Raw genomic sequence first — 20,382 nt, forward strand, 5'->3', positions numbered from 1 at the left:
CAAATTTGCTGACATATTGAATGCAGCACTTTCACAGCATCATCTTTCAGGATTTGAAACAGCTCAACTGGAATTCCATCACCTCCACTAGCTTTGTTCGTAGTGATGCTTTCTAAGGCCCACTTGACTTCACATTCCAGGATGTCTGGTTCTAGATGAGTGATCACACCTTCATGATTATCCGGGTGGTGAAGATCCTTTTTGTACAGTTCTTCTGTGTATTCTTGCCACCTCTGCTTAATATCTTCTGCTTCTGTTAGGGCCATACCATTTCTGTCCTTTATTGAGCCCATCTTTGCATGAAATGTTCCCTTGATATCTCTAATTCTCTTGAAGAGGTCTCTAGCCTTTCCCATTCTGTTGTTTTCCTCTCTCTATATATATACCCCACATCTTCTTTATCCAGTCATCTGTTGATGGACGTGAGGCTTTCCTGATAAATGACCATATAAGAAATATTAATATTTGAAGCTTCGTGGACCACAAAGGGTTTCCATCTTATTCTGCATGTTCTGTCTGTTCTTGCTAATTTCTTGGCTGTTTGCTTTTTTGGTTGGTTGGTTGTTTTACCATCCTTTAAAAAACAATAGAAAAACCACTCTTAGCTAGCTAGCCATATAGGCCACAGACAGTACTTTTCTAACTCCTGCTGTCAGGGAAGTCAGAAGCTGAGAATTGGACTAGTGTGAACAAGAAGCCTAAACGTGCTGTAGATAATGCATGCAGGGTGCATACCTGGCTGTCACGTGGGTAGTCAGGGAAGCCAAGAGAAGTCTGCAAACTGTTGCCGAGCACTGAGCTGGCCAGGTCCTGGCATGCGCAGCCATGCAGAAGGAGGGCTCCCTGGGCAGAGAACGTCTTGGAGCCCTGTGAGCAAGTCCTGAGAAAAGAGGCAGCGGAAGAGAGCAGAAATGTTATTTCGGGAATTCCGACAAGTAAAATGTTCTGTGATTCTGGAACAAAAGCCAAGAAAAGAAGAGAGGTGGAGAGGTAAAGACAGCAAGAGGAGTTGAAACGAAGCCATAAGGAGATTGCAAAGCTCCTAAACCGGTAATAGCAAAATTAGAACCTTCACTGGAGCCGGTGGTGGAGAACTCAGGATGGCAATAGTACCAAGAAAAAGCAGACACAGAAATGCCGGGGGTAAACCTGAGTAGCTCTCCAAGGGTGAGAATCCAAGGTCAGCATACTTCCTATGCGAAGGGCCAGATGTAAATATTTTCACTTTGCGAGCCCTACAGTCATTCTTTTGTGTTGGTTTGTGTGTTTGCCACCCTTTAAAAATGGAAAAACCATTGTTAGCTTCCCAGCCATTTAAAAATAGGATGTGACTTGTCAACTTCAGACCCAGGTGAAAAAGTGAGAGTGTGAAAAGGATTGTATTTCAAGAGAATAGAGGATGGCACGTGAAGACATAATTCATTGATGCTTCTCAAGGAGAAATTAGAAAAATGCGAACAAAGTAATATTAAGTAAATAAAGAATTTTCCTGTAGTGAAACATCTGGAAATTAAACTCACCCTGTTGTAGGCAGAGACTCCTGCAAAATGGAAATTTTTTTCGTTTTCTTTTTCTACAAAGAAACTTTTAAAAATGTTATAAGCAGCCAAAACAGGAAAAAAGTTATTTAAAAAAAGAACAAATGACAGAGAAGTCAACCTGAGCACATGAGGACAGCAAAAAATGTGCTGGGTTTCCTGGAGAAAGCACACAACTGAAGAATTTTACACCAGAGCGTCTGTTTAGAGAGGCAACAGAAAAATATACATCAAAAATAAACTCCTGGGGACTCCCCTGGCCCTTCAGTGATTAAGACTTCATCTTCCAATGCAAGAGGTGCCTGTTCGATCCCTGGTCTGGGAACTCACAACCAAAAAGCCAGAAGATAAAACCGAATCAATATTGTAACAAATTTGATAAACACTTTAAAAAACGGTTCACATCGAAAAAAACAAAGTCTTAAAAAAATGTAAAAAATAGACTCTTCATCAATCCTTCTTATGAGGTCAAGAAATAAAGCAAAATTGAGTTCAAAAATAAGAAATCCATAGTATGTTGTGATTCTGCAAGCAGTTCAAACTGGAATTAACATATATCCAGCCATTCTGCTTCTGGGCACATATCCAAAAGAAGAGGCAGCAGGGTCTTAAACAGATATTTGCATACTGGTGTTTATAGTAGCATTACCCATAACAGCCAAAGGTAGAAGCAATGCAAGTGTGCACGGAAGGATGAATGAAAAAATAAAACATAGTCTATTCACACGGTAGAGTACTATTTGGCCTTGAGAACAAAGGGAATCCCAACACATGCTCAGTTCAGTTCAGTCGCTCAGTCGTGTCCCACTCTTTGTGACCCCATGAACCACAGCACGCCAGGCCTCCCTGGCCATCACCAACTCCCAGAGTTTACCCAAACTTATGTCCATTGAGTTGGTGATGCCATCCAACCACCTCATCTTCTGTTGTCCCCTTCTCCTCCAGCCTTCAATCTTTCCCAGCATCAGGGTCTTTTCAAATGAGTCAGCTCTTCGCGTCAGGAGGCCAAAGTGTTGTAGCTTCAGCTTCAGCATTAGTCCTTCCAATGAATATTCAGGACTGATTTCCTTTAGGATGGACTGGTTGGATCTCCTTGCAGTCCAAGGGACTCTCAAGATTCTTCTCCAACACCACAGTTCAAAAGCATCAGTTCTTTGGCTCTCAGCTTTCTTATAGTCCAACTCTCACATCTATACATAACTACTGGAAAAACCATAGCTTTGACTAGACAGACCTTTGTTGGCAACGTAATGTCTCCGCTTTTTAATATGCTGTCTAGGTTAGTCATAACTTTTCTTCCAGGGAGCAAGCGTCTTTTAATTTCATGGCTGCAATCACCATCTGCAGTGATTTTGGATCCCAAAAAAATAAAGCCTGACACTGTTTCCACTGTTTTCCAATCTATTTCCCATGAAGTGATGGGACCAGATGCCATGATCTTCGTTTTCTGAATGTTGAGTTTTAAGCCAGCTTTTTCACTCTCCTCTTTCACTTTCATCAAGAAGCTCTTTAGTTCTTTGCTTTCTGCCCTAAGGGTGGTGTCATCTGCATATCTGAGGTTATTGATATTTCTCCCGGCAATCTTGATTCCAGCTTGTGCTTCATCCAGCCTAGTGTTTCGCATGATGTACTCTGCATATAAGTTAAATAATGGACTGTATAGTCCATTGGGTCTACAAATAAGTTAAATAAGTTAAATAAGCAGGGTGACAATATATAGCCTTGATGTACTCCTTTCCCTATTTGGAACCAGTCTGTTGTTCCATGTCCAGTTCTAACTGTTGCTTCCTGACCTGCATATAGGTTTCTCAAGAGGCAGATCAGGTGGTCTGGTATTCCCATCTTTTGAAGAATTTTCCACAGTTTGTTGTGGTCCACACAGTCAAAGGCTTTGGCATAGTCCATAAAGCAGAAATAGATGTTTTTCTGGAACTCTTTTGCTTTTTTGATGATCTAATGGTTGTTGGCAATTTGATCTCTGGTTCCTCTGCCTTTTCTAAATCCAGCTTGAACATCTGGAAGTTCATGGTTCATGTCCTGTTGAAGCCTGGCTTGGAGAATTTTGAGCATTAATTTGCTAGCGTGTGAGATGAGTGCAATTGTGTGGTAGTTTGAGCATTCTTTGGCATTGCCTTTCTTTGGGATTGGAATGAAAACTGACCTTTTCCAGTCCTGTGGCCACTGCTGAGTTTTCCAAATGTAACACATACTTCAAGGACAAATTATTGCATAGTTCCACTTACACGAGATGCCTAAAGTAGCAAATACATAGAAACAGAAAAGAGAATGGTGATGGCCAGGGTCTAGGGAAGGGGAGGATCAGGAGTTATTGTTTAAAGAATACAGTGTCAGTTGGGGACAATGAAAAAGTTCTGAACATTGATGGTGGCAAGAGTTGGACGATAACATGAATATGCTTAGTACGCTAAAACTATACCCTTAAACATGGTTAAGGTGGTAAATTTTGTTATGTATATTTTATTACATTAAAAAAATAAGGAAGCTGTAATATAGACTAGTGATGAATGCTGAAATAGTTAAAATAGAAATGGTTGTTGTGTTTCTAGTTATAAGGGGTTCCCTTGTGGCTCAGCTGGTAAAGAATCCACCTGCAATGCGGGAGACCTGGGTTTGATCCCTGGGTTGGGAAGAGCCCCTGGAGAAGGGATAGGCTACCATTCCAGTATTCTGGCCTGGAGAATTACATGGACTGTATAGTCCATTGGATCACAAAGAGTTGGATATGACTGAGCGACTTTCACTTTCTAGTTATAAAGCATTGTAAAGGCAAAGAGAAATTTTAAATGTTTTGTAAAAAACAAAAAAAGAAAAAGTTGTATCTGTCTGAATCTAAAGCCCTAGATTGTAGTATCAACAAAAAAAAAAAGAGGAGGAATTAAAAGTATACCAAATATTTATCATAAGTAGGTATGTGCTTAGTTTCACAGCCATGTCCGACTCTTTGCTATCCCATGGACTGTAGCCCGGCAGATTCTTTACCACCAAGCCTCCTGGGAGGCCCATTTTAAATAGGAGGTAGTCTCAAAATATGTATAGTTTGGCTCTTCACCATATTAGAGAAATGCACTGTATTGTAGAATGGTTTCGAGAATCTTAATGGTAACCATGGTCAAGTTAAATCTTAGTATGTCTAGGGCCTCCCTGGTGGTCAGACAGTAAAGCATCCACCTGCAGTACGGGAGACCTGGGTTTGATCCCTGGGTTCAAAAGATCCCCTGGAGGAGGGCCTGGCAACCCACTCCAGTATTCTTTCCTGGAGAATCCCCATGGACAGAAGAGCCTGGCGGGCTACAGTCCATGAGGTTGCAAAGAGTCAAACAGCACTGAGCGACTAAGCACAGCACAGCATGTCTTCTAAAATCCCAAAGTTATAAAAACAGACTGTGTGATAAGCGTAACAAAAGATAAAACCAAAAACCTGACATAAAAGTTTTAAAAATAACATTAAATAAGATAAAAGAGACCAGATAGCCCAGTGATAACAATACATGTAAAAAAGGATCAAAATCCTCTACTAAAATCAAAGACTTTAAAATAGAGTAAAAAATACTTAAAAAGCTCAACAGTGATGTGGCATCCCAGTCGGAATGCATGAGGGTTTCTAGCTACATGACTCAACTCTGTATGAGGTTGTTGCAAAGGGAGAAATATGGTGCCTTCCTCCAAGACGCTTTCCTCCAAGAATAGCTCAACACTTCATTTTCTCTTTTCATATAAGCCCTTAAAGTCTGTGTCATAAATTGCCTGGGCCTGCTCCACTGGGAATTAGGGGTAATGCTGCTTTAATCACGTCTGCTTTTATATGTATTATATGTAATATTATATATAAGACATATGTGTTCATTTGTAAAACCAATTGTTGAATTAATGACTAAGAAATACCCCAGAGTTCTCCCTCTTCCACCAAGAGACAAATTATCTGTGACCTTTCGGGGGAGGATATCTCAAAGGGTTAGTTGGTGTCAAAGAAGAATTATGTATAGTATAGCTTCAGGAAGTGTGAATACCAACAATCGGTAGTCTTCGTGAGATTCCAACAATCCCACTTTAATGTAAACCCAACAGAAGGTAATAAAAATGGCTAACATTACAAAGCAGGACAAAGGTAACTGCAAATAAAATGGAAGTTGTATGAAAACCAGACAAAATTCCATTCAGGGCAAATAGATCAGAAAAGAATTGATATTGAGAAAATGAACATGGTCGGTATTGATGAAACAGTTAATGTTGCATGAAATACACAAAGAAAAGACTGTTAGAAATACAGACAGAACTTGATTAAACACAGTCATCTAATCACATCAGAATTGTTCAATACTTCGCTTTAACTGTATGAAAATAAAAACCAAGAGTAAAATCACAAAGTAAAAATAATGAGAAAATTAATATCAAAACTTAGGGGATTATGCCAAAATTGTACTGTGAAGGGAAGTTGATAGTTTTACATATCCCTCTGATTAAACCTTAAAGGCTGATGACAAATGAACTGAGACTTCAGCTTAAGAAATTAAAGAGCAACGCAAGAGAATAAAAAGAAAATAGCAATACCACATAGCACATGCCGTGGGCGGATACTGCCTGAAGCGCTTTACGGGCTTTCATTTAAGCATCATAGCAAAAGTAAAGGCTATTCGTGTAACCATGTGTCAGATGAAGGAACTAAGGCAGGAAAGGTCAGCCTGCTCCGAGTCCTGCCACCGTTAAGTGACAGAGCCAGCATAGGGACCCAGACAGTCTGACTCCAGAGTACATTTTGTTAACTACTCCATAGACTGCTTTTCAAGGAAAACAGAGGGAAGTTCGTATTTGTTTAAAGTCAGAAATAAATAGAAAAATAAATGTAGAAACAAGTTCTTTGATAAACCTAGAGAAAGATAAGCCTCTAGCACATCTAATCAATATGAAATAAATACATAAAATTAAAACTATATTGCAAGAGGATAAGGAAGTTTCCTATGGGAAATAGAAATACAAAAATAAAGCCTACTATTTAGCTCTTTGCTAAAAATTTCAGAAATCTTAGTAAAATATCTAACCCTCTATGAATATACAAATTACCAAAATTGACTCAATGCAAAAGAAGGCAAGGAAAGAGAAAAACGAAATAAGGAAGAAATGAGATGAATAAAAAATAAAGAGAAAGATGGAATACATAAATAAATATAAAACTTTCCCACTAAAATCTCTTAGACCAGTTAGCATCACAGGTAAAATAAATCATTTCTTCATAGGAAGAAACAATACCAATTCCATCACAAACTCTCCCAGAAAATAGAAGAGGGGGGAAAGTCTTCATCATCCATTTTATGACTACTGACAGCAAAGCCAATGGGATTGCAAGAAAAAAATTCAGACCAATATCCCTCATTAACATAGACACAAAAATCCTCAACAAAATTAACAGCTTAAATCTAGCCATATATAAAAAGGATAATACCCCAAATAAGCAGAACCCAAATGTGGTTTATTACAACAATGCAATTTCATTTTAGCATTTGGAAATTACTGTATTAGTAGACTATGACAGAAAAACGTGTGGTCATCTCAGTAGATGCAGAAAAAGCAGAGAGAAGAATCCAAAATCAATTCATGATAAAACTCTCAGCAAACTAGGAATAGAAGGAATAAAATACATCTAAGAAAACCCTACAACAGACACCAACCAAATTTAATGATGAAAGAATGAGAACTTTTCCCCTGAGATCAAGAACAAAGCCAAGAGTTCAACAGTCACTACTTTCATTTAGCATTCTGCTGAGTAGCTAGTAGTCCAGTAAGAAAAAATAGCAACATAAAAGATGTATAGACAGGAAAGGAACTAAAACTGTCTTCATTCACAGAAAGCATGATCATCTGTGTAGGAAAAATCTACCAAAAATGCAAATGGAGCGTGTTTAGCCCAATCACGAGACATAAGAGCAATATTCAGAAATCAATTGAGTTTCTATTTGCTGCTGCTGCTGCTGCTAAGTCGCTTCAGTCATGTCTGACTCTGTGCGACCCCACAGACGGCAGCCCACCAGGTTCCCCCGTCCAGGCAAGAACACTGAAATGGGTTGCCATTTCTTTCTCCAATGCATGAAAGTGAAAAGTGAAAGTGAAGTTGCTCAGTTATGTCTGACTCTGTGCGACCCCATGGACTGCAGCCTACCAGGCTTCTCCATCCATGGGATTTTCCAGGCAAGAGTACTGGAGTGGGTTCCCATTGCCTTCTCCATGAGTTTCTATTTAGTAACAACTAATAACTGGAAATTGAAATTTTACATATAGTATTTTCAGTAGCAACAAAAATATAAAATGCCTGATTTCAAGATTTACTATCAAGCTCAAGTAATCAAAACAGTATAGCATAAAGATAGGTATATAGGTCAGTGGAACAGAATCGGGGATCCCAAAATAGAATTCTCAAGATAATTCAATAGAGAAAGAATATTCTGTTCAATGAGTGAGTCTGGAAAATGGATTTTCGTATTTAAAAAAGTATTAATCCTTAAACAAAACCATAAACATAACTTGAAATGAATGATAAACCTAAATATACAAGCTAAAACTATAAAGCTTCTAGAAGAAAGCAAGATAAAATCTATATGACTTGGGGATAGGCAAAGATTCCTTAGGCTGTAAGCATGAAGAATAAGGGAAAAGTTACGTCTCTACACAGCAGAAGACGCTGTTTAGAGAACGACAGTGCAGTTCACAAACTGGAAGAAAATATTTGCAAAACTTACAGCTCATAAGGGACTTACATCAAGAAGAGATAAATAATTCTTTTAAACCCAATTTTTTGAAATGGTCCAAAGATTTGAGTAGACTGCTGACACTCAACCAAAGAAAATATAGAAATATCAAGCAAGCATATAGAAAGATGCAAAGTATCACTAGTTGTTAGGGAGATGCAAATTAAAACAACAATGAAGTGTCATTTCACACCTGTCAGAATCAAAAAGACAACAAATAACAACTTTCCATGTGGATGTAGAGGAAAGGGAACCCTCGTGTCCTGTTGGTGGGAATGTATAGAATGGAGATTCCTTTAAAAATTAAAACTATTAGGTGGCGCATAATTGCAGTTTCTGATCATGAATTTTAAATCATTATAACTAGGCTCAAACACATCTTTATTAATCAAAATAGGAACCATTACAGTCAACACATTTTTGCCAATGAGAAATAATTTTGTTTATTCCTGTAGCATAAAAATCCATGCTTGGGGATTCGATGAACTCTGGGAAAGCGTTTTCCAAGCCTCCTGCTGGTTGTGGAAGGATTTTCCCTGCAAAAAGGGATCAAGATGCTTGAAGAAGTGGTGGTCGGTTGGCGAGAGGTCAGGTGAATGTGGTCGATGAGGCAAAACTTCGTGGCCCAACTCGTTCAACTTTGGATGTGTTTGGTGTGCAAAGTGTGGTCAGGCATGGTCACAGAGAAGATCAGGGGCCATCCTGCTGACCAGTGTGGGCTGCAGGTGTCACAGTGGTTGGTGCATCTCATCGATTTGCTGAGCACACTCCTCAGATGTTGTGGTTTCACCGGGATTCAGAAAGCTATGGTGGATCAGGCCAGCAGCACACCGCCAAACAGTGACCATAACCTTTTATTGGGTGCAAGTTGGGCTTTGGAAAGTGCTTTGGAGCCTCTTCTCAGTCCAGCCACTGAGCAGGTTGTTGCTGGTTGTCATATAAAATGCACTTGTCACACATCACAGTCTGGTTGAGAAATGGTTCATGGTTGTGTAGAATAAGAGAAGACGATGTTTCAAAACAACAATTTTTTGATCTGCGGTCAGCGTATGAGGCACCCACTTACGGAGCTTTTTCACCTTTCCAGTTTGTTTCAAATGCCAAACGACCATAGAAAGGACAATGTGGAGTTCTTTAGCAACTTCTCATGTAGTTGTAAGAGGATCAGTTTCAATGGTTGCCCTCAGTGGTCCTTGTCAACTTCCGATGGCCAGCCTCTGGGCTCCTCATCTTCAAGGATCTCATCTCCTTTGCAAAATTTCTTGAAGCACCACTACACTGTATGTTTATTAGCAATTCCTGGGCCAAATGAATTCCTGATGTTGCGAATTGCCTCTGCTGCTTTACAACCCATTTTGAACTTGAAAATCACTCAAATTTGCTTTTTGTTTAATGTCATTTCCATAGTCTAAAAAAATATGAAGTATATAGCAAGTAATAAGGCATTTCACAACAAACTGTGGAAAATTCTTAAAGAGATGGAAATACCAGACCACCTGACCTGCCTCCTGAGAAATCTGTATGCAGGTCAAGAAGCAACAGTTAGAACTGGACATGAAACAACAGACTAGTTCCAGATCCGGAAAGGAGGACATCAAAGCTGTATATTGTCACTCTGCTTATTTAACGTATATGCAGAGTACATCGTGTGAAATGCCAGGCTGGATGAAGCACAAGCTGGAATCAAGATTGCTGGGAGAAATATCAATAACCTCAGATATGTAGATGACACCACCCTTATGGTAGAAAGCAAAGAAGAACTAAAGAGCTTCTTGATGAAAGTGAAAGAGGAGAGTGAAAAAGTTGGCTTAAAACTTAACATACAGAAAACTAAGATCATGGCATCTAGTCCCATCACCTCATGGCAAATGGATGGGGAAACAATGGAAATTGTGAGAGACTTTATTTTCTTGGGCTCCGAAATCACTGCAGATGGTGACTATAGCCATGAAATTAAAAGACGCTTGCTCCTTGGAAGAAAAGTTACGACCAACCTAGACAGCATATTTAAAAAAGCAGAGACATTATTTTGCCAACAAAGGTCTGCCTAGTCAAAGCTATGATTTTTCTAATAGTCATGTGTGGATGTGAGAGTTGGACTATAAAGAAAGCTGAGCAGTGAAGAATTGATGCTTTTGAACTGTGGTGTTGGAGAAGACTCTTGAGAGTCGCTTGACTACAAGGAGATCCAACTAGTCAATCCTAAAGGAAATCAGGCCTGAATATTCATTGGAAGCACTGATGTTGAAGCTGAAGCTTCAATACTTTGGCCACCTGATGCGAAGAACTGACTTATTTGAAAAGGCCCTGATGCTGGGAAAGATTGAAGGCGGGAGGATGAGTTGGTTGTATGGCATCACTGACTTGATGGACATGAGTGTGAGTAAGCTCCAGGAGTTGGTGATGGACAGGAAAGCCTGGCGTGCTGCAGTCCATGGGATCACAAAGTCGGACACAACTGAGCTACCGAACTGAACTAAATAAGTCATAGCAAAAAATGATAAAACAAGGAATGCACGTTAAAATGATGTATAATAACATAACCACATTTATTTAAGAATGTATTCCAGTATCAAATGGCAAAATTCAGCAATGCAAAACCAGAATTACTTTCGCACCAACCCAATACATATAGTCCCTCAGTTCCACTCCTGGGTATTCAAAAAAAGATACATGTACACTGATGTTTATTGCAGCATTGTTTACAATAGCCAAGATATGGAAGCAATCTAAGTACCAATCAATAGATGAATGGATAAGAAGTTGTGATGAATATAGATATATAAAAAATATATTACTCAGCCATTAAAAAAAAAAGAATGAAATCTTATCATTTCTGAGAACCCAGCTGGACTTGGCTGTGTTATGGTAAATGAAACAAGTCAGACAGAGAAGGACAAATACTATGTGATTTTACTTGTGTAGAATAAGAGAAGATGGCGCTTCAAAACAGCAATTTTTTGGAATCTAAAAAAATGAAACAAAGGAACAAACAGAACAAAACGAACACCAACTCACAGATACAGAGAACAGACGGGTGGTTGTCAGAGGAGAGGAGGTTGTGGAGAGGAGAGAGATAGGTGAAGGGGATTAACTCCCAGCTGGTGCAAAGTCCCAGTTACTGAATTGTCGTCCTTGTTCAGTCACTTAGTCGCGTCCAGCTCTTTGTGACCCCAAGGACTGCAGCGCACTGGTCTTCCCTGTCCTTCACTATCTCCCAGAGCTTGCTCAAACTCATGTCCGTTGAGCTGGGGAGGCCATCCAACCGTCTCATCCCCTCTTGCCTCCTCCTCCTCCTGCCCTCAATCTTTCACAGCATCAGGGTCTTTTCTGATTTCAAAAGAAATGAGTCACAGGTATGAAATGTACATTGTGGGGATATGTGAAGAATTATAGTTTGAATATCTTTGTAAGGTGGCAAATGGCAGCTAGACTTATAATTTGAAATGCATAGAAGTACTGAATTACTATGGTGGTACCAGGAGCTCACACAGTGTTGTAGGTCAGCTATCCTGCAAAAACAAACTCATGGAAAAAGAGCTCAGATTTGTGGTTACCAGAGGCAGGGGGTAAAGGAGAGGAAGTGGATAAAAGCAGTCAAAAGATACAAACTTCCAGTTACAAGATAAGTACTTGAGATATGATATACAACATGATAAATAAAATTAACACTTCTATACATTACATATGAAAATTGTTGAGAGAGTACATTCTGAGTTCTCATCACAAGGAGCAATATCTTTTTCTATTTCTTTAATTTTGTATCTGTATGATAAGAGTGTTCGCTAAACTATTATGCTGATCATTTCATGATGTATGAAAGTCAAGTCATTATTTTGAACATCTTAAACTTATATAGTGCTGTATGTTAACTATATCTCAACAAAACTGGAAGAAAAGAAGGGGGTATATACTGGAAAGTCTAAAGTAAAAAACAAAAACGACAAATACCACTTTATGCCTACAAGAATGGCTAAAAAGAGGATTGATAAATGTGAGGCAAGTGCAAGGCCGCTGGGCGTCGTCATTAGAAGAAGTGCTTTGAATAACTGGAGGAGTATGTGGTAGACCTGGATATGTTGCAGAGGTTTCAGTTCTCTCCAGATTAATACAGTTTTGGTCAAAATACGATTGTGATCACCTATAAAATTAAGACAATAATAGCTAAGGCACTTTTGAAAACGCGGAAGAGGAATGGAGTGAAGGACCAGTGCTCTATGAGATATTAAGTGGACTGTCATACAGGGGCAACTAACACATCATAAATGAACTATATTCCAATAGAAAATTAATTTAAAAAAAACCATCGATTACAATAGTGGCTTTGACACCACAAGATGAGGGGATTACTGTGGAACGTTCAGAAAGCAAGCCTAACGTTCATAAAAGCTCAACTGATGATAAAGATAACATTGAAATCTTCATACTGGAACAGAAGACCAGCCAACTGGTAACAGAAGTTAAGCAGTTTCTCATATTTGTATCTCAAGGTAAATTCCAAATCGATTAAAAACTTTAAGTGACAAAACAAACAAAAAGACTATTAGGAAAATGCAAGAAGTGTCTGTGAACATACCTATAACCCTAAAATAGGTCACACCTTTCTGGGCAGAGCCTTCTTCTGCACCTGTGCTGTGCTGTGCTTGGTCGTGTCCAACTCTTTGCAACTCCATGACCTGAATGCATAATAAAAAAAATTTTCATGACAGCAGATAACCTAACTGAACCAAATTATCCACATTGTATAAAGAGTACAACGGGCTACCTAGATAGTGATGACGGCACCGCTGCTGATGATAAGAAAAGGGACATACTAAGTCGAGAAAAAGGATAAAATATTAGTTTTAATATTTTACATAGTTTTTATCTCAGAGAATATTTTATCTCAGAGAATAATTTCTTTCTAAGTAATCTTAGATGTGGGAAAAGTTTACTTATAAGGGTGTTTACTTCCTCATCCTTTACCAGTGGAAAAGGTTAAGTGCAGTTACAATGTCCTACAGCAGGGATTAGTATGATTTCTATGGCTGCCTTAACACATTACCACAAGCTGAGTGGCTTAAAATAAAGGAAATGTATGGTCTGAAATCCAGGTGTTTGCAGGGCTCTCTCTGACAGCCCTAGGCCAGATCCTTCTTTATCTCTTCCAGCGTCTGGAAGCCCTAGGCTTGTAGCCATGCCTCTCAAATCTCTGTCTCCCTCAGCACACACTCTTCTTTACGTGGCTGCACTTGGTCTTACAAAGACATCAGTCATTGAACTTGCCTCCTCTTTCCCGCAATCCAGCATGACCTCACCTTAACTACATAATTAACAGCCTTGTTTACAATTAAGGTCATATTCTGAAGTTCCATGTGAATGTGAATTTTTTGGGTGGAAAGTATTCAACCCAGTATAGATGATGTAGAATATATGAAGATATAGAGAAAGGTTTACAAAATAGTATTGATAAAAAAGATGATAAATGCATCATGTATATCGATCTAGAAAAATCTGAAAGGGTATTCAGTAAGCATTTCCAGTGGCTGTGAATCAGGGAAAGCTCAAATGGTTTTAGTTATGCTAATGAATTTGTGTATTTTCTAAATTTCTTGCAAGGAATATGTGTTTCTTTGATAAGGAAATATGATGAACCTTTCTAGTCTAGGTTTTCAAAATACAGGTTTAAGAATGATTTCATGTTCTTGATTGCCACAGCTTTTGTCTAATGAGGTAAAAATATCTTAGAGTTTACAGAGTTCAATGTACATTTTAAAATGTCATTTAAAACAAAGAATATTTCAAAGTTGAATAGTTCCCTATTTTACAACACATTTTTGTTTTTCCACATTATAGATAACTTGAGATTTGTGGCTTTAAAATGCTCATTTTAAGTGTATATTTTCTTTTGTGTTATTGGAATTTCCCTGACTCTATGCAATAGTGCGATGTTTCACCCTATCCAGACACAGATGTTCTAGGTAGCACTGGTGAGGTACTCGGAATGAAAATTGCTATGTTGTTTGTTGCTGTTTTCCTAGGCAAGGAATTGTTCCTTCAGGTCTCACAGAAAATGAATTATGGAGAGCAAAGTACATCTATGATTCAGCTTTTCATCCGGACACTGGAGAAAAGATGATTTTAATAGGAAGAATGTCAGCTCAAGTTCCGATGAACATGACCATCACAGGTTGTATGATGACATTTTATAGGTAAGTTCTGGCAGTGTAACAACAGTTTGTTTTATATTACAGGAGCTTAAAGCACATTTTTGTACTTGAATGGTTGTATTGAAATAAATGTCATTTCATGTGGAGTTTCATTTTGTATAAAAGTTTCAATCCTAGGAGGTTGTTTTACCTTTTCCTTCTGTTGAATAGAACTCTCCTTGTTGCCCAAAAGGAGGTTGAATTTCTCCTTAAATCTTAGACCCAAAAGAAAATGAGAAAGAACATTTAGAAAGCCTCTAAGCAGAGTCTCTTTGTAATCAATTCATATAATATAGGTATAAATATGTATGTAGGTGTAAACACCTAAGCTTATACGTGGAATGAGGGGAGATGAGAAATACTTAGCCTACAGATTCCTTCTTTCTGTAAGAGAAGGGACCTGATGTTGATCACAGCAAGTGAGTGCCTGCTCTTTGCTGGGCTCCCTTACAAGTTTAAGACAAGATTTAACTCCATCCTCACCTTAACCCAGTGATCCCATCCTCCAGGATCTAATGCCTGATGATCTGAGGTGGAACTAATGTAATAATAATAGAAATGAAGTGTGCAATAAATGTAATGAGCCTGAATCATCCCAAAACCATCCCCTACTCCAGTCCGTAGAAAAGTTGTCTTCCGTGAAACCGTCCCTGGTGCCATAAAGGTTCAAGACCGCTGCCCTAGCCCGCTTCAGTCTGTTGCTATCCTCAGTTCATGAGTGAGGAAACTGAGACTCAGAGAGGATGAAAACCTGCCCAGCCCCACTGGTCCTCAGCCTCTGACGCAGAACATCCAGTCCTGGGCCCAGCGCTCTCCCTGCTCCAGTCTGTCTCCTGTCGGGGTCCCTGCGTTCGTGGCGTCTGCTCTGCATGACAGCTAGATCCCAAGCGGTGGTGGGTGTGTGATAGATCTCTCTGTTTCAGGACCACACCAGCAGTGCTCTTCTGGCAGTGGATCAACCAGTCCTTCAATGCTGTGGTCAATTACACCAACAGAAGTGGAGATGCTCCCCTCACTATCAAGTAAGACCGGAAGGTTTAACCAGCCTCTGCATTCCTCTGGTGTTCATTTGGTCCAGTGGTGATGCCCTCCTGGTGAAAAAGTATATTTGTACAAATCGTTTATATGGTTTGGAATCTTAGGGAGCCTGTATCTCAGTAGTGTGTCTTTTCCTCCCTTTCTGCCTAGATAACAGTTTCCACAGCCTGCCTTCTCAGACATCATCCGTGCTGTTAGTGGCGCTGGTAGGAAGGCAGGGCTCCCACAACCAAGGACACATCCCCTTCACCCGCACGGAACACACAGCAGACAGCTCGGGGCAGGCCCTGTAGGTTACACAGATAGCAGCATCAGCATTGGGGGGGGGGGGGGTCTCTGCAGAAATCCAGGGGATCTTATATCTGATTTATCTTTAAAATAGGACGTCTCTGGAGCCTGAAAGAAAGTGAATGGATTTAAAATTTTGCCTCCTGTGAGAAAATGTTCAGGCAAGCTAAAGTGATTAGTTAACCAAAACTTTGAGCCTAATTTATATAACACTTCAAAGAATTTTTGGTTTTATTTTAACTCTTAAATTGAGTTTGATCATCTGTATTCTTCTATTATCATCCTAGGGAACAAAGAATATTGAAATCTGCAACCCAGCCGTGCTGATCACACCTTCATTTCATCCAATTCTTGAATTAAAATTTATTTTAAAATAATAGAGAACTGCTTGAGCTTACTTGTATTTTGAAGATAAGACTTTTAGTATTTTTATACAGTAAGATGTCATTTTAAGAATGGCTGCACTGCATTTTTACTTTCAGTATGTATAGCAATATTTTGAGAGGTACTTTTTATTTAGTCCATATGCTACAAACATTTAAGCTAATATGCATTTCCCCACATTTGTAGCTTCCTACCCAGTCACAGCTTCCTTTCTTCCCCTCCCCCAGACATACATACTCTTCACGTCTACATGTTCAGCGTGGTAGTTAGGTTATATGTGAAGAATGCCACTTTTATATGGGTCTGCTTCCTTTTTGTTATGAATAGCTCTACTGGCAGAGCTGAATATATCATTGATGAATCTTTTTTAAAATTTATTTTATTGAAGTATGGTTGATTTACAATGTTGTTAGTTTCTACTGTGCGACAAAGTGATTCGGTTAAAATGTACATTCTTTTTCATATTCATTTCCATTGTAGTCTGTCGCAGGATGTCGACTGTAGTTCCCTGTGCTGTACAGGAGAACACTGTTGTTCATCCATTCTATATACAGTGGTTTGCATCCGCTAAACCCAAACCCGCAGTCCTTCGCTCCCTCCCCTCTTTCGGCTTGGCAGCCACGAGGCTCTTCTCGTGAGCGTGTTCCTGTCCCTCCAATAAGCTCATTTGTGTCATGTTTCATGGAATCTCTATTCTTAATCTTCGTCATTTCTTCCCAAAACGTTGGACTCGAGTTTTCTGACATACACTCATTGTTTATGTACCATTTTCCTTCTTTTCAGTGAACTGGGAACAGCTTACGTTTCTGCAACAACAGGTGCTGTAGCAACAGCTCTAGGACTCAACGCATTAACCAAGGTATTCAGATTTTTGTCTCCGTAGTAAAGCGTCTTAATTTGTTCTCACCTACCTGGCTCGAAGTCTGTTATTTCTCAAAATAGTTCAAGTCTGTTGACTTTCTTATTATAGTCATCATCTTCAACTGTTTTTTGCTTTTTTAAAAAAATTCTATCCTCACTAATAACATTTGCCAAGACATTTGTTTCTACCTGACACTGTGTCTTAAGTGCTAAATGCTTCCCTACCACCGACACAGCCCACCGAGGCTGGGTGCTGGGCAGGGTGCCTCGGGGCACACCTCTGAGGAGTGGAGGAGTCAGCATCTAAACCCAAGACTTTGGGACTTCAAAACCCCTGCTCCGTCATCCACATGCCGCCGTCAAAATATCATGGATGCCCCCCTGGTCCCAGGATGCCCAGGCTGGCAATAGAAAAATAACCTCTAGGAAACAAGTTTTGAGCACACTTTGGACCTGCATTTCTGTACAAGTAGGACTCTGCCTTGGTAGTGGTTTTTGAGAAGAAATAAGTATTTGCATTCAGTACCGTAGAAAATAAGCTCTTGCTTTCGGAATTATCTTTTCTGCAGCGTGTCTCTCCGCTCATAGGACGTTTTGTTCCTTTCGCTGCTGTAGCTGCGGCTAATTGCATTAATATTCCGTTAATGAGGCAAAGGTAAGCATAATATGCCCTCCTAGAGAGGACTTTTGCTTGACAGTAGCATCTCTTCTAATAAATTGCTTTGTTGAAACTTTAAAAACTTTTGTTTTATTTTAATATTTGCAGGTGAAATTATATGAGATTTGCCTCCATGTAATCTGGTTATTGGGGTGAGGATGAGCCCATTGATGAAACAGGGTCAGCTCTGAGTTGCTGATTAGTAATGTGGACTGATGAGCATATGGGATTCGGACTAGTCTTTCTATTTCTATATGATACAAAGTTTAAAAAAAATAGATCTCAGACGTATGTCTGTGCCCGGAAAGCTTATTCTATAAAATAGGTTCTTCCCCCACCCAGATTTTCTTTTAGGGTTTAAGATAAGATTAATCTATATCTTTGGAAGTATTTTTTTAGTACTGGCAAAAATTAAAGGAGAAGGAAGAATGAAAAAAAGCATTTTGGAATGGATAACGAAAAACAGGGTAACAGAGGAGCGATAATTATAGCTTTAGTGACCATAGTTAAATATTCTGTAGTGCCTGTACTTGTGGCTGCTCTGTCAGTATAGTTAGCTTACTTAATGATGCTATGAATTGTATCACTCTCATTTTCTTTTCTTTAGAAATTCAGGCAAGGCTTCATTGTTAGGGAATATTCTGGAGAAAAGATACAAAGAGACCAAAACAGCCAGCTCCCACTTTTGAAGAGCCCGGAGCAAAAGCAGGGGGCTGGGGCAGGCCCCTGCACAGGACAACCTAAGGACTGGGCAAAATGCCTAAGCCACCGTCCTGCTGGACCCCTGGACACACCCCTACGCTCACCGCATATAAGGAACAAGCTGGCCCCCAACCGAGGGAGCTAGCAAGCCCCCAGGGAGCCAGCAAGCTAGAAAAGGAAGCTGTTACTTGTTTTCCGTCCCCACTGCTGCAGCAGGAGGCCCAGTTAAGCCTTGCCTGAAATTCTTCAAGTTACCTAGTCATCCTTTGAGTTCTATTGTTATTCAAAATGCTACCTTTTTTTACAAAATTTGCTAGTGTTGTTTCCTTTTTGTGTCTATCCCACAAGGATTAAGCCTGTTCATGGCATTTAAAAATCAGGCTTATTAGGGCCAAAAATGACCCTGGAGTGCATTTTTGGATTAAGTAGGGACTTGATCTTTCACAGCCTAAGTACTGTTTCCAGCTGTTCCATGAACCGCCTGTGTATGAACTTTGCACGTGTCTTGCTCTCCAGGGAACTCAAAGTTGGCATTCCTGTCACAGATGAGAACGGGAACCGCCTGGGCGAGTCGGCAAATGCTGCCAAACAAGCCATCACGCAAGTAGTTGTCTCCAGGATCCTGATGGCAGCCCCTGGCATGGGTGAGGAGAACCTTGGCATCTGTTCCTGTACTTGGCACGTCTCGCTTGAACAAGCATTGGTGTGCCAGTGAGCACCAACCGTGAAGGATCCCTGCCTGAGATGGCCTCTGGTCAGGGAGGCAGAGAATTGACCAAATAAGTCAGATAGATATGTAATCTGTGACATGGTTACAAGGGCTCAGGGGATCTTGGAGTGGAAGTTTTATCAAACCCAAGTCCGTGTGTACAGTGAGGCTGAACACCACCAAACGACAGAGTTTGGAAAAGCGGAAGATCTATTGCAGGGCTGTGCAACGGCAACGTGGCTCATGCCCCCCAAAAAACCCCAAAGCATTTAAAGGCACAGCGTTTTTAAAGGCCACCCAGTGGGGAGCGGCTGCCGCAGGGTATGTGATTGGCTTGTGCATAGCTCTCTGCTTGGTTGATGGTAAGGTAACAAAGAGGGTTAACAGCATCAGTCCTTGGGCGCCGGACAGTCGGGGCTGTGTGCTCATGATCGTCCTGAGATGCTGTTATCTGGGTGCTTCAGAGAGGAGCTGCAGCAGAGGATGTGGGGCACGGGGTCTGTCCCAGGAAGACCCCAGAGGTCCTGCTTGGTGACAGGAGTAGATTGGGCAGATAAGGGGGAGGGTGGTTCCAGGGATGCATCTTCTGGGGCACACGTGCAAACAGCAAGAGATGGCTGAGGCGTGCCTGGTGGCTTGGAAGCGTTACAGGGCCACGTGGGGGGAGAGGAGGGGGTAGGAACAGTAGACAGGGCAGCCGGGCTGCCGTGGGCAGAGTGCGGATGGCTCTGCAGGCATTTGGAGGCCTGGCTTTAGTCCCAGGGGTAGAAGGCCATGCAGGGTTTTGAGCAGGGGAGTAGCAATAATAAGCCAACTCGGGCTTTAAGTGCATAACTCTGGGTGCCATGCTAAGAGTCAGCTGAAGAGGAACCAGGACTGGTGATTGGAGACTGGTCAGGATGGTGGTTGGACCAGGGCACTTGGCAGTACGGGTGATGAGAATTTGAAGAGAGAGAATTTGAAGAGAAAGAATTTGGTCTTAGTCAATCTTGACAAGACACTTCTAACAGTTCTTGAATAAAGGATTTATTTGTATCAATTGGAAACCATTGGAACACAAACCAAGTTGGGTTAATTCCAACAACCATGAATAAAATGGCTGCCAGGATGGACTCAGTTTTGTCCATTAGACTTGGACTCAGCATGATGAAATGCAGAAAATCTCTGCTGTGACTTAGTTCCTCTGAGAATCTCTGATCTAGTCCTAAAGCTTCTTCAGCTACACTCAGACCAGGACTCTCAAGAAGGTTCTCAGAAA

General features: G+C 40.4%; 1 protein-coding gene across 2 annotated transcripts in view; it reads left to right on the plus strand.

Moving 5' to 3' along the window:
• Positions 1-20,382, plus strand: part of LOC120853593 (sideroflexin-1) — a 56,223-nt gene that overhangs the window by 20,009 nt on the left and 15,832 nt on the right. For both annotated transcript variants that reach the window (XM_040227552.1, XM_040227551.1), the window contains exons 3-7: positions 14,317-14,487; positions 15,408-15,506; positions 16,978-17,053; positions 17,625-17,710; positions 18,932-19,059. In XM_040227552.1, coding sequence (XP_040083486.1) covers positions 14,317-14,487; positions 15,408-15,506; positions 16,978-17,053; positions 17,625-17,710; positions 18,932-19,059 — 560 coding nt within the window. The remainder of the gene's footprint in view (positions 1-14,316; positions 14,488-15,407; positions 15,507-16,977; positions 17,054-17,624; positions 17,711-18,931; positions 19,060-20,382) is intronic.

Source organism: Oryx dammah, unplaced genomic scaffold (genome assembly GCF_014754425.2).
Source record: "Oryx dammah isolate SB20612 unplaced genomic scaffold, SCBI_Odam_1.1 HiC_scaffold_26, whole genome shotgun sequence".
Classification (NCBI taxonomy): domain Eukaryota; kingdom Metazoa; phylum Chordata; class Mammalia; order Artiodactyla; family Bovidae; genus Oryx; species Oryx dammah.